Below are 12,633 nucleotides of genomic sequence, written 5' to 3'. Positions count from 1 at the left end.
AACGTGAAAAGGTTACAGTAACACTTCACTTTTAAAAGGATTTTATCCTGTAAGTTGTCATTCAGGAGGATTTGTTAACTGACCTGAATCAGAAGTGAAAAGGGATGACTCGATATTCAGTGATCTCAATAATTTGACTTGAGGCTGCCATTCATCACTTTTCATTCGTTCCCTTCCATGAAGTCTGTGTTTGGGTGTTGAAAACTAGGAGAAAAGATTAAAAAAGAACCACACTTTCAGAACAAAATGTTCAATCATAAATTTGAAAACGCCCTGCATAGAGCAGCAGTTAAAATACCTCTCAAGTTCGGACACACCTACTCATTATTTATTATGCCTATTTTGTATACGGTTATTCTAAAATAACAGTAAAGTCACCAAAACTAGGAAACAAAAGTATGGGAATTATGTATGAGAAAAAAAAAACCCATTCAAAACTTCGTGAGGTGCATCCTGGGATGCTTTTTGAACACTACTGAAGAAATTCAATTTATGCTGGATACTTGACTGCTTTTACATCATCTACTCCAACTTTAGCATGAAATAAAATCAGTTTGTAAAGAAATTTAAGGAAAATTCTGAGTTCAATACAAGTTAAGCTCAATTAACAGCATTACAATGTTGATTTACACAAAATAATTGACTTGTCATGTTAAAAAAAAAAAAGTGGTTACAGTAAGGCACTCCCAATGAAAGTGATGTGCGATAATGCTTACCAACCTTATCTGTGTAAAGTTATATCCCAAATTACAACTTAGTTGTCATGGAAGAAAAAAATAAAAATAAAACCCACACACTATAATAGTACTGGATATAACTTTACACAGAAAAGGTTAGTGATTCAATCACACTAAAATCATGTAAACAAGCATATTGTGGCAATACTTTCGAAATATGTTAGCATTTTTGAACTGCCCCATTCACTTCCAAACCACAAATTAGATTGTGAGTTGAAATTACTTGTTGAAATCAACATTATGTAGAAAATAACATTAACTGAGCTCAACTTGTATAGAAACCAAAATAATCCTTTAGCACAATTTATATTTGTCTACAAAATTTCTTTAGATCATTAGAAACAAATTAAATCATGCATGTTGAAACTTTTGACTGCAAGTATATTTGGCAAAAGGCCGCAATAGAAGATTGCTGTGAAAAACTCTTCATTTGTGATTCTTAGACAACAGATAATCACTGTACCTTGGAGAATTCCTCATTACTGCTGGGTGAGGACAGAGGGAGAACTGTGAAAGAAAAACAAAAAAAGTAGAAATATAAGTTGATAGTAGCATTTCTGGAGGATTTGTAAAGTGATGCCATCCAGCAGGTTGGTAAACTGATGGATGATACCCCTGAATTTGCTCTTGGCTCTGGGCTTCCTCCTGCTGTAGTCAATGCGAGGGGTTTCTCTGCGGAGGAACCCTTCATCTGAACGCAGCACCCGTGTCCTCTTCTGCAAATAATAAGGGTCATAGGACACATTATTCTGACACTGTGGGCTGTGTCTAATGTGTGTATAATTCCCAATTTATGCACAAAGGCAATCACATATTCTGGCTAACCTTCACAGGTGTTTTGCTCAGAGTGTCAGGGAGGGATTTTGTGGACCTGATGAAGAAAGATACTGAATACTGAACCTAAATACCGTATAACAAGGTAACTTTATTTGCAAGCGTGTTAAAAACTTTAAATGTTTTTGTTAAAAACAAAATGGTCATAAGTTACACACCCCAATGTGGTTTTAAACCCATATGACTTTCTTCCTTGGAACATAAATGGAGATGTTAGGCAGTATGTTTGTCAGTCAACATTCACTTTAATTGCATCTCTTTTTCCCCATACTGTGCAGTGAACGAATGGTGACCGAGGCTGCAATTCTGTCGAACATCTTTTGTTTTCCAGGGAATAAAGAAACACATGGGGGTTTGGAATAGCATAAGGGTAATTAATATTAATTCTATTAATTGTCATTTACTATTCAAGTCATTTAAAATGAACTCTGAAAAGATGTTTGCTCAGCAGTACATTTTGACAGAGACTGAGACACCTTGATATGCTGATTGCAGAGGTGGACAGTAACGAAATACATTTACTTGAGTACACCGAGTATCTGTACTTTGAGTTATTTTTTCTGGAAACTTGTGACTTTAACTTCACTACATTTGAAAGACAAATATCGTACTTTTGACTCCACAACATTTCTATCAAGGTCCTTGAGTAGAAAGTCGTTACTATGTAGCAGCTTTGAAAATCAGTGGATGATTTTTTTTTTCCCCCCTTCTCTAAAACGTGATTGTTTTTTTTCCAGGTGACAGACAGCCTATCAATAATCATTCTTGTTGGGTCACGTGTCGTGAAGTTCAATGATTTCCCAGCATTTTTTGAACACTGATCAGTTGGCAAAATGGAAGGCGGTGGTTCCTCGGCGCAGTGTGGCCATACTTAAATGTTCCAGTTTTCTGAAAATGTTAAAGATTGTTTCGTTTTAAATGTTTGCCTAAAACGTACCATATCACAGCCTTCAAAAACTCGCCGTTCAACCTGCGAAGCATATTGAGGTATGTAAACTTTTAATTTCTTGTGAAAGCTCGAAATTATCTGTGCTTTAGGGCTAAAAATTTCAGTATTAAGTATGGTCGGTCAAATTATTGTTTATGGATTTGCCCGCCAAGTTGCCATAGCCTTGTGGATACACCGCTAACGCATAGGTAAGGTTCGACAATGACGTTAGTTAGCATGCAAATGTGTTAATTCAAATTATTGCTTAAGAGTTAAATAAGTTAATATCTTGTAACTTATAGTTATTTTGTTGTTGTTACCTTGCATAATTACTATAGTTATGTGTAGACCTGCATGATTAAATCATAAAAAGATCGTGATCAATTCAAACACCCACACAATCTCTTTCCTAAATGATAACGATTCGCCTGTCTATTAAACCTTTGACAAAAATCATACCGGAACATTCAAATCTGCGTTGGTGCTGCCGCTGAGCCAGAGAGCGCAGTTATCATGTATAGGTATGAAACAGCTTCATAAATGGTCTTTTCTACCGCACAGTATCATTATTTCTTTCTGCGTTACAAATATTCAAATTATCACAGAAGTACTGGGATAAAAGTTTACAGTTCGCATAAACACTGATGTCTTTTGAAAGTAACTTGACGCTTGAAATAATGATTGTACCGATTACATTGTTTACAAGTGACTTTGAATAAGACAATTTTTTTTTTTTTTTTTAAATAATTCAAATCAATTAAACATTTTTAAATAGACTGCAGCAATTAATATTTTGTCAGAACCTCTAGTAAATTACATGTTATTTTCTTTAGTTGGCGTTCAGAATCGTGGGAGAATCATCTTTATTTGAAACAAAAACATTGTGATTCTCAGTTTATCCAGAATCTAGTCAGTGTATTCAGTAGGTTGCTTCAGAGGCATAAGGTATTGTAAATATTACATACAACAATAATAAAACAATGCGTTGATATAAAAAAGGAAAATTTACTTTTGATACTCAAGTACTTTTAAAACCCAAGTACTTCTGTACTTAAGTAAAAATCTGTCTTTACAACTTTCACTTGTAATGGAGTAATATTTGACCAGTAGTATCTGTACTTTCAAGTAATGGAGTTGTGTACTTTGTCCACCTCTGGCTGATTGTAGCATCTTTAGAGCACACAGGCCTTATGGAAAATGTAACTTACCCATTAGAAGATGGCTTCTGACAGAACAACATTGTCTTGGCTAGAACAACCTACAATGAAATACATTAAAAAAATAACTAATAACTTCAAAACTGAAAAATAAAAGTAACAACACTATACAAACTAATGCCACTTTCCACAAATAGGGAAGACAGCAGGGCTTGAGACTCAAAGCACTTAAGTTATTTTTCAGAAAATGGTCAGTGAAATGAGGTGCTTAACTCAATTTAAAACCCTGATGTGTGCAATTGTTTGTTTTAGCCATAAACACTAAATAAAAGACAATGGGTAACAGGGTTGCTAATTTAATCAAAATTAAGCTCACACAGTAGGGGCTTGCTAGTTTGCATCCAAATGTTGGTTTGTATTTGAGGAACCTTTTTTGTTTTTGGTTTGCCAATCTATAGAGAACATTTGTTTGATAATTTCTTTTTTCCAATAACTTCAATAGGGTTCAAGAGCTTGACAAAATGCAGGCAACACAAGTGTAAAGTGAGAAAATGGAATTAGATTTACTTGACTTCCAGCCATACTGTGGAAAGGTTTCAAATGATGTCACTTCCTTGGTATCACAAGTTTGTAAAACTTACATTTTTAAATGGGGGGGTAACAGGTTTTATGTAGTAACAGGTTTGCATACCAAAAGACATTTAGTTGATCATTTTAATTTTTACAAAAAAAAAAATACAATTGTCAAAATTATGACTTGACCAGTGTTGGGTGTAATCCGATTACAAAGTAACTAGTTATTGTAAATTAATTACTTTGAGTCAAGTAGTGTAACTCATTTCAATTTAAATTCTTGTAATCAGATTACAGTTTATAGTCCAAAATTTCATGAAATGAGTCATGGGATTCATGAAACAATACATTAACCCTTAAATGCATACCTCGGGTATTTAGTAACCCAGTATAGTACAGACTTTAACATCAATTATTTGGGTTAGGCATTTCTAAAGATAATGTGCTTAGAACACATAAAACATTAATTATGTTCATACTACATATACGTGTTTCTGTGACACCTGTAGGGACAATGACAAATGAACGAGGAAAGACATTGAATTCATGGAGCAGAATAACAAAAACCTTTCTGTGTAACATGTTTTAAAAAGTTAATGCGATTACCTATTATTTTGTGAAAAGCAAAGTAATCCAATTATAATTTTTAGAGATGTAATTAGTAATGGATTACTTTGAGTAGCACAACTAGTTACACAAGTGAGATATAAACCCCATGCTCAGACTCCACAGGTGAGCACAGTATCCAGACAACAATTTTTGTTGTCATCTAGTCTTTTTCAGAATCCGACCGAGCCATATCCCTCATCAGCCCACCAAAGACTTCCCACACGAGAGCTTCCCCGGACACTAAAATCCTCACCTCGCACACGAGGCACGACCCGGAGGAACCGACACTCTACTCACCATTCACAATCACTAACTAAAGTGTTAAAAGTTCCCTCCGGGTTAAAAGAAAACCCTTGTTTCGTCTATGCCTCATTCTCTCATCACAACATTTAAACTACCTAATCTTCAAGATACGTTCATGTTAGATATTATCTGCATCTAATATTGCTCTGATGAACATGTAATTTGTGTCTTTATTACTTTGTTTTAAAGCAATATGTAAGCAATTAGTACCCTATTCATAGAAGTGCCTCATCTTGCTCAGCTCAGGCCACATGCTAAATTTAGTGGAAGTGAGGAGATTTTTTTTTTTTTTTTTTTTTCCTCTTCCAAGAGGCTGAGAAAAACAGTAAGATTTGACAAGGGTCAAATAAAACTAGAGTTGCTACAAATCCCTCTAGCTACCACAGATTGATTTAGGGGCAATCAGTTGAGTGGCACAGTGGTCAAAACACACTGAAATGAACAAATCATGAACTCAGAAGCCCACATACTTTGAGGACTGTTATTCAAGAAATTTCATGCTACAATAGCCAATGACAATGCACATGGACTGAAACATTTTTAGTGTTTCTCATATCAGTGTCTCTGCATACCACTGACCTGGTAGTGCCATAAGGCGCTCATGAATGTTATAGTCTCTGGCTTCCTGTCATGTGACTTCCCTGACCGGTCTGTTTCAAAAGTTTCACTCAGACATTGGGACACCTCAAGCATCACCTGAGGCAGTCATATACACACACACACACACACACACACACACACTCGCATCACAGAACCATAAACACTTAATTAAAACACTCTTCAAAAGGGCCACTCTGGCCATTTCCCCATCATATGTACTGTAAGTTTGCATCTGACTTGAATGAACTTTGCTGTTCAGTGCAAATTAAAAGTGGATCATACACTGTAAAAATCACATTAGTTGAACTTAAAGCATGCAAACCGATTGCTTTCAAAAACACTCGTTTTGCTCAAGTGAAAATAAGAACTGCATGTGTAACAAAAACAAAAAAAATTAAGGTAGAATACAAGTCAACAAATTTGAGTGGTTATTTACTCACTACGCTTAATGTTTACATCTTTCCAAAGAAACATTCATGAAATGAATCATGGGAATCATAAAACAATGCATTAACCCTTAAATGCAAACCTAATGTATTTAGTGACCCAGGACCTAATTCCACCCCATAGACCTCATCCAATTTTATGCCCCCGCTTTTTTAATATTCCTTAACCTTTGTCTAGTGTAACAAAAATATACAAATGCCAAAATTACAAATAGCTGAATTACCAAAAGTGTATACTGCATTAGTGACCCGAGATATGCAATAGTGTCACAATATATATTTGTACTTTTTTTTTTTTTAAGTTTAACATCACAGGATAACTTTATTACAAGACAAATGAGTACTACATGTAGAAATTATGAATATCATCTTTTTGATATGAAAGATATATATTCTATCCTGTTATTGTCTAATTTATTTGAAAATTTGACACTATCTGGGCATCTTGTAGATTAATTTGTGATAGATATACTGTATGTGCCAGACCGCTAAAGACCAGAGGTATGTAATAATGTGGCAAAACACCCATGCATTTAAGGGTTAACACCTTGGTCACCAGATTATGTCAGTAACATCAGTATGTTAGCAAAATACAAGTGAGGTTAAACACCCAGAGACACTCATACACACCTCTGAATCTGAATGATCCTTTAAGTAAAAGATATCTTCTCCAGGGGAACTTTTAACCCTTCACTCACCAAAAGAGAAAATGATCAAAACAGTATATTCTACTTAAAAAAAAAAAGTGAAAAAAAATGAACATGCTTACATTGGTCTAGGATATCTGCTTGGTCCACTCAGACGGAAGGAAACCTGAAGAATGATTGGCAGCTGTGAAATTAGAGGTCCATAAAAAAAGGTGATGTTGATTCCTTTAGTTCAACTTGTTACCTTACTGATGTCTTTGGTCTCTTCAGCAGGTGAACTAGGGGAGAAAGAAAAATGCATCAGTGACCTTAAGATCTTACCACAAATATGTTACTAATTTGTCTTATGGAATCAAATATAGTTATCAAGATGACTTGTGCTCTTGCAAAGTAAATACAATGGTTAAATTTCAACAGTTAACATGCCTGGTAACTGTCTGTGGCATCTCAGTTTGCCCATGCTGGGTCCCTGAATGAGATGACATTTCATATATTTATGAAAATAAAAAGGCCTTTTTAAATGTTCAATGTATAATTTAACATTTCTTATCTGTAGTGTAAAGTGTGTGCCTTCTGTCACAGCTAAGTCCTCTTCTAATTTCACAGAATCCTAAAAAAATAATAATAATAATAATAATAATATATATACACCCACACCCACACACACACACACGGAAAAAAAAAAAAAACACATTTATCGTGATGACTAGATAGTTTGTATATGAAGCATATTTACATGTAGGACCATGAGTGTATGAAAACACTATGGCAAAACCTTTGAGTCAGGGGCAGGCTGTGGTTTCTCTTCAAACACTCTTGTCAGGGCAGTTTGGATGTTGTGCTCCAAGCCAAAGATGATTTGGACCATTTTGCCAGTGATCTCTCCATGACAGACCGGGATAATCATGTGAATGGTCAATATCTTATGATCACCTTGCTCTAAAGCAATGAAAAGGGAACATTTCATTCAAGACATTGTGACTAACAATAACATGACCACAGAATATTTGCTGGACATGTAACAGCCTATTCCAGTCACGTAAGTTTTTAATAATATTGAAGAAAGCTGTGATAAACATGTTTTATCATGTTTGGAGCAATTTTGTAGTCTTTAATCCCACCTTGTAGATCATACAAGTTGATGGCATTTTTAGGCAGATGAATCAGCTCCCACAGTGTGTTCTACAGAGCAGGGAACCTCAGTTTTAGTTAAATTACTAATCTGTTAAAACAAAAACTTGATATTCTTTAAACTCACCTGTGGGTCATTTACAAAGAAACTAATAGTTGATGTTCCAATGTTGAAATCCACCCAAAACTCCTTTAGAGACTCATCCTCGGGCTTGAAGAGCTAAAGAGATAATTCAAACACTGGGTGATAAAATGTAGCACTACATATAAACTATTCTAGATTAAGACTGATTAAGGAAATAAAGGTGTCATTCTTACTTCAGTTGAGTCAAGAAATACCCTAATGCAAGGGAATGAGAAGACTCTATAGGACAGAGGTATGGGGAGGGGACAGCAAACATACCAGAACTATTTTTTGTTACATAGTTGACTAGGTAAAGCCAGCATTATAAAGATCCATCAAAAACTCAAATATACCTTCTCGAGTTCCCAAAATAGCTGTTGAGTTCATTCAGAAATGTCCTGCAGTCCTTAAAACATGGGGCATAGAAAGAAAGAAACTAATACCAGAAACATACCGTTTACAAACCATAATGTGCGCATCTGGAAAAACAATACTTTAACATACAGTTTCAAAATCTTTGTCACAAATTGAAGTAAAAGCTGAAGCAAAGCTTCTGAAACTGAACCATTTGCCAGCAAAGTCTTCTCTCAGTTTCTTTGGCGTCATCCTACAGAGTGCCTCAGAAATTGCCACCTGCATTTCATAATCTGGTGACAGTATCAAATATTACAATATGAACATTGTGTCAATACACAAATTCTTATGAATTAAAGCTGATGTGTGTAATTTTTCTGTTAAAATTATCTTAACTCCAAGCATAATACGCTGTCAGCTGTAAGTAAGCCATTTGTAAGTTGATTTTATCTAAAAGTGTAGCACTGTGGCACCATCAAAACATTGCTGTTTGTTTTGAGCGACCCATCCAACACGACAACATCGGCTCAACCAATGTTGGGTGGTTCTGCACTGTTCAAAACGGTGATTTAAAATATATATGTTAGATACAGCTATGCTAACAGGGTTGACAGTTTTATAGTTCATTTAGTACTACAAGGTGTTTATTAGAAAGAAATTACTTTTTCCATTATGGTTTTCTGTCGTCTTTTTTTTTCTGTACAAAATCGTGGTAACAGGGTTGACAATTGAAGTTGCCGCCTACTTACAAACCTAACAAAATAAGAAAAAGTGATAAAGGCATCCTCATAATAAAGACGAAAAATAAAGTTGGTGAATTTATGCTGAGAAAAGAAAACTGGCTATAACAAACGTAAAAGCTGTTCACTGTTAAGTCATCATTTACACATGTTAGGGACACAAAAGGGACAGATTTCGTGAAATGGCTGTGGTGTTTGGGGGCGGGACTGTCTGTTTGTACAAGCAATGGAAGACTGAAGTTCGCTGGATTCTGTTTGAAAAAAGTAGGCTTAATTATTTTTGCAGTTTCATTTAATGAAACTAATGGCACAGACATTACACACTTCAACTTTAAACATGAATTATACCCAATATGTGAAGATTAACACAGTTGTCAAAAAAAATGACCTACCACCAATGTCAATCAGCGCTTTTGCCAAGTCTTCTCTGTAAGAAATCACAAGGGAAAAGTGTTTTGCCAAGAAATGCGTTCCTTTTCTCTTTTATAAATGACAACATTAACGCATGTGTTGTAGTGCAATAAAATATCCACTAGAGCGCAGCATTTCAACATACAGTGAAGGGTTTCATGAACTTTATTTCAGGGCATGCATTATTGCTGTGATGGCACGGTGAACCAATCAGGTGCCTTCATTGATGCTTTTACACAGCTATTTGGAGCCTGACGATTGAAGGGATGCGATTTAAGATACGGTGCCAGTTTTGGACACGGACTACAAACAAGAGCGCTCACAGACCGATCAATGAATGCGTCTATGCGCGGGCTTGCTTTCAGCTTCAATATATCGGTGCTCGAAGTGTAGACGAGTATGGATTCTCGCTGTGTCAACAGATATTCTCTAATTAAAGAAAAGTAATGATAGGTAAAAGATCACTCACAAGAGCCCGATATGGTCATCTGACTGGCAGAGTTTCTTCCTGATGTCTTTAGGACTACTGTCCAACATGGAGTTTATGGTTCTGATAGCCTAGAAGTACGAAATTATGTCAGAAGCCATTTCACAGCAGAAGTGTTTTAGCCAGTCATTTTACTAATAGACACATGATGTTTAGTAGGCTACCTCTAGACGTAAACAGAAAGGCACTTCATGATCCAGCACAACAGCCCCAACCCGCAGCAGAAAAATATCCAGGATCTTATTACTGCCTTAAACATGCACAGAAAGTATGCCGTTTTTAATGTGTATAATTACACAGCAAGAATATATATAACTGACTTTATAAATAATGAAATCTGGGTCACCTGCAGTGGTGATCTGACACAGACTCTGTATTAAAAAAAAAAAAAAAAAAAAAAAAAGCATTCGTAATTGAAAAAATAAAAAAGTAAACAGAAAATAGTCTTCTCGGCAGAGACAAAATATAGGCTATTACCATGGAAACTTCGTAGAAAACTTCGATGAGCTTCATGGCCACCTTGGATCGTTTGTGCGGTTCTTTAAGATTCTCTGACACCGTCTCAAACCAATTCAGCATGTAAAACGACAGCACATTGTAAATGAATATACTGACTAGTATGCATACTCGTGATCTTTTAAATGTTAATCTGAATGAATTAAAAATGCTTATCTTCACAACCAAGCCGCGATGAACAAGTTTCTGGATACAGTCTTCATCCTTACTGATCACATGGTCAATGGCTCGTAATATTAAGGCGACATTCTTGTGTTCGTTTTTATGCAGCTCCTGAAGAGGAGAAATAAGGTTATACATCGGTAAGAAATAATAGAGGTTCCACCCTTGCAGTGGAAAACATTATTAACCTATTGAAAATAACGAAACAGGTTTTAATAATTAAAATAATTATCATCATGCTATCTAGTACTGTCGAGGTTGCATGAAAACATGAATCCAGAGAAAGCGTAACATGCCTTGATAACAACCTCATCCAATCGATCGACCAAGGATACGGAAGATTTTTCCTCAATAACAATCAAAAAAATCTCATTAACGTTATTTTGGATAAAGGCATCCTGTAGTCTGCTTGCAAACTGGAATTAGGAACAGAACTAGATTAAAATATGCAATATTAAGAGAAAAAACAGAAAGAAACAACATGGTTCAGTGTATGTGCTTCAGCTGCAGGTAATATGGTAGCCTAAGATTAAATGTGTTCATGTAAGGCTGTTAGACATCGATCTATAATCATACCATAATGATTGAACAGTCATACAGCTTTACGAATGTGGATCTTGTAAATAGGCTTACTACTACTAATAAAAACACTTAAAAAATCTCCAGAGGAACTCACACTCATGACGAACAGGCCAGTGAACTCCTCACACTGACTGACTCATTAAATACAGGTGTCTTTTAATTAAGAAAGGACCGATCAGTGGACGATGAACTTGGCTCACTTTCAGTAGGCTACTAGCCTAGTTGAAATAAAACGAATTATTTCAGTGTATACATTTCTATGTTGGGTTTTGATTAGAGAACATTAGCTGTAGCTGCACACCTTGACCTACTTGTAATTTACCTGGCAAATGTTTAAAGTTCTAACATTACCAGAGATTGACTGCTATGCTGTGCATTCCGTCTCCAAAACCTACAATTGAATCATCTACCTAAACATTTGAGGGAATTCTTTGCCACTGTCAAAGAACGGGTCGACTTTTTTTAACGTATACTGTAAGTTAATTTACTAATTGTGGACAGTGTGTTCACTTCAGTGTTCACAAAATAAACCTGATAAAGTTACATTAACCTACATTGCTCAAAGTGTCATAGGTTACAACGAAAGCACCGTAACTTCAACTACAAGCTTAAATTTGGTTGTAATTGTGCTGTCGTCCTGAAGGTGACTGCATCATATGACTAGCCTACTCCAGAATAACACGATTTTCAGCTGAAGTAAAGATGCTGGAAGGTCCAGTGTCGTGATTACTTCATATTTATTCATCAAACCAGATATGGTACCATATATTAATTAGCCTGACCAACGCCTGCCTTTCACTAAATAAAGTAGGCTTACTGGGGCAACGGCACAGAAACGTAATTAATATTCATGAGCCAAGCATTTACCCAGGATGCATATATTCACGTCGCCCCCTATGGCCTTTAGACATATACAAACAAACAAAATAATAATAATTACGTAGCCTATAAGCCTACCACTTTTCATTTGCTCAAATATTTTAATCTAGCCTATTTCAAAGATGATAAATAATTCAAATGTAAAAAAAAAAGTTCAAAAAGAATTAGCACAAAAAATTGCTCATTGACTATTTATTTAATTATTAATTTCATCTTTGTGAACTCGTATTTGTTTGCGCAAACATTTTCGCTAAATTCAAGTGGCATTTTATTTTTAGCTAAGCAATATATTCTGTTGGTCATATCTGAGGTAAGCTATTTTATTTTATTGTGACCAATTTTATTTGATAACTTTATCCATATCTACATTTGTCAGAATTTGGCAATGAGGTTAACCAGCGCACACTCGTTAA

At 35.4% G+C, this 12,633-nt stretch overlaps 1 protein-coding gene across 8 annotated transcripts in view; it reads right to left on the bottom strand.

The window, feature by feature from the left end:
- The window catches only part of LOC127432180 (synaptonemal complex protein 2-like), a 28,167-nt gene that overhangs the window by 13,661 nt on the left and 1,873 nt on the right, over positions 1 to 12,633 (bottom strand). For 6 of the 8 annotated variants that reach the window (XR_007895707.1, XR_007895708.1, XR_007895709.1 and 3 more), the window contains exons 2-23: positions 10,559 to 10,870; positions 10,428 to 10,452; positions 10,246 to 10,331; positions 10,064 to 10,152; positions 9,576 to 9,610; positions 8,594 to 8,736; positions 8,443 to 8,495; positions 8,284 to 8,329; positions 8,093 to 8,185; positions 7,956 to 8,016; positions 7,610 to 7,773; positions 7,405 to 7,444; positions 7,261 to 7,303; positions 7,079 to 7,112; positions 6,957 to 7,000; positions 6,818 to 6,875; positions 5,721 to 5,837; positions 3,708 to 3,757; positions 1,563 to 1,608; positions 1,351 to 1,453; positions 1,201 to 1,244; positions 84 to 204 (exon numbers count right to left, since the gene is read on the bottom strand). Coding sequence is in view for 5 of the 8 variants with exons in the window: in XM_051683036.1 (XP_051538996.1) it covers positions 84 to 204; positions 1,201 to 1,244; positions 1,351 to 1,453; positions 1,563 to 1,608; positions 3,708 to 3,757; positions 5,721 to 5,837; positions 6,818 to 6,875; positions 6,957 to 7,000; positions 7,079 to 7,112; positions 7,261 to 7,303; positions 7,405 to 7,444; positions 7,610 to 7,773; positions 7,956 to 8,016; positions 8,093 to 8,185; positions 8,284 to 8,329; positions 8,443 to 8,495; positions 8,594 to 8,736; positions 9,576 to 9,610; positions 10,064 to 10,152; positions 10,246 to 10,331; positions 10,428 to 10,452; positions 10,559 to 10,870 (1,807 nt within the window). In the remaining 3 variants the exon portion in view is untranslated. The remainder of the gene's footprint in view (positions 1 to 83; positions 205 to 1,200; positions 1,245 to 1,350; positions 1,454 to 1,562; positions 1,609 to 3,707; positions 3,758 to 5,720; positions 5,838 to 6,817; positions 6,876 to 6,956; positions 7,001 to 7,078; positions 7,113 to 7,260; positions 7,304 to 7,404; positions 7,445 to 7,609; positions 7,774 to 7,955; positions 8,017 to 8,092; positions 8,186 to 8,283; positions 8,330 to 8,442; positions 8,496 to 8,593; positions 8,737 to 9,575; positions 9,611 to 10,063; positions 10,153 to 10,245; positions 10,332 to 10,427; positions 10,453 to 10,558; positions 10,871 to 12,633) is intronic. The other 2 variants (XM_051683037.1, XM_051683038.1) reach the window with 2 other exon arrangements.

Source organism: Myxocyprinus asiaticus, chromosome 41, assembly GCF_019703515.2.
Source record: "Myxocyprinus asiaticus isolate MX2 ecotype Aquarium Trade chromosome 41, UBuf_Myxa_2, whole genome shotgun sequence".
NCBI lineage: Eukaryota > Metazoa > Chordata > Actinopteri > Cypriniformes > Catostomidae > Myxocyprinus > Myxocyprinus asiaticus.
Note: the sequence above shows the minus strand (reverse complement) of the source record. Positions and strands in the feature narration are given on the sequence as shown.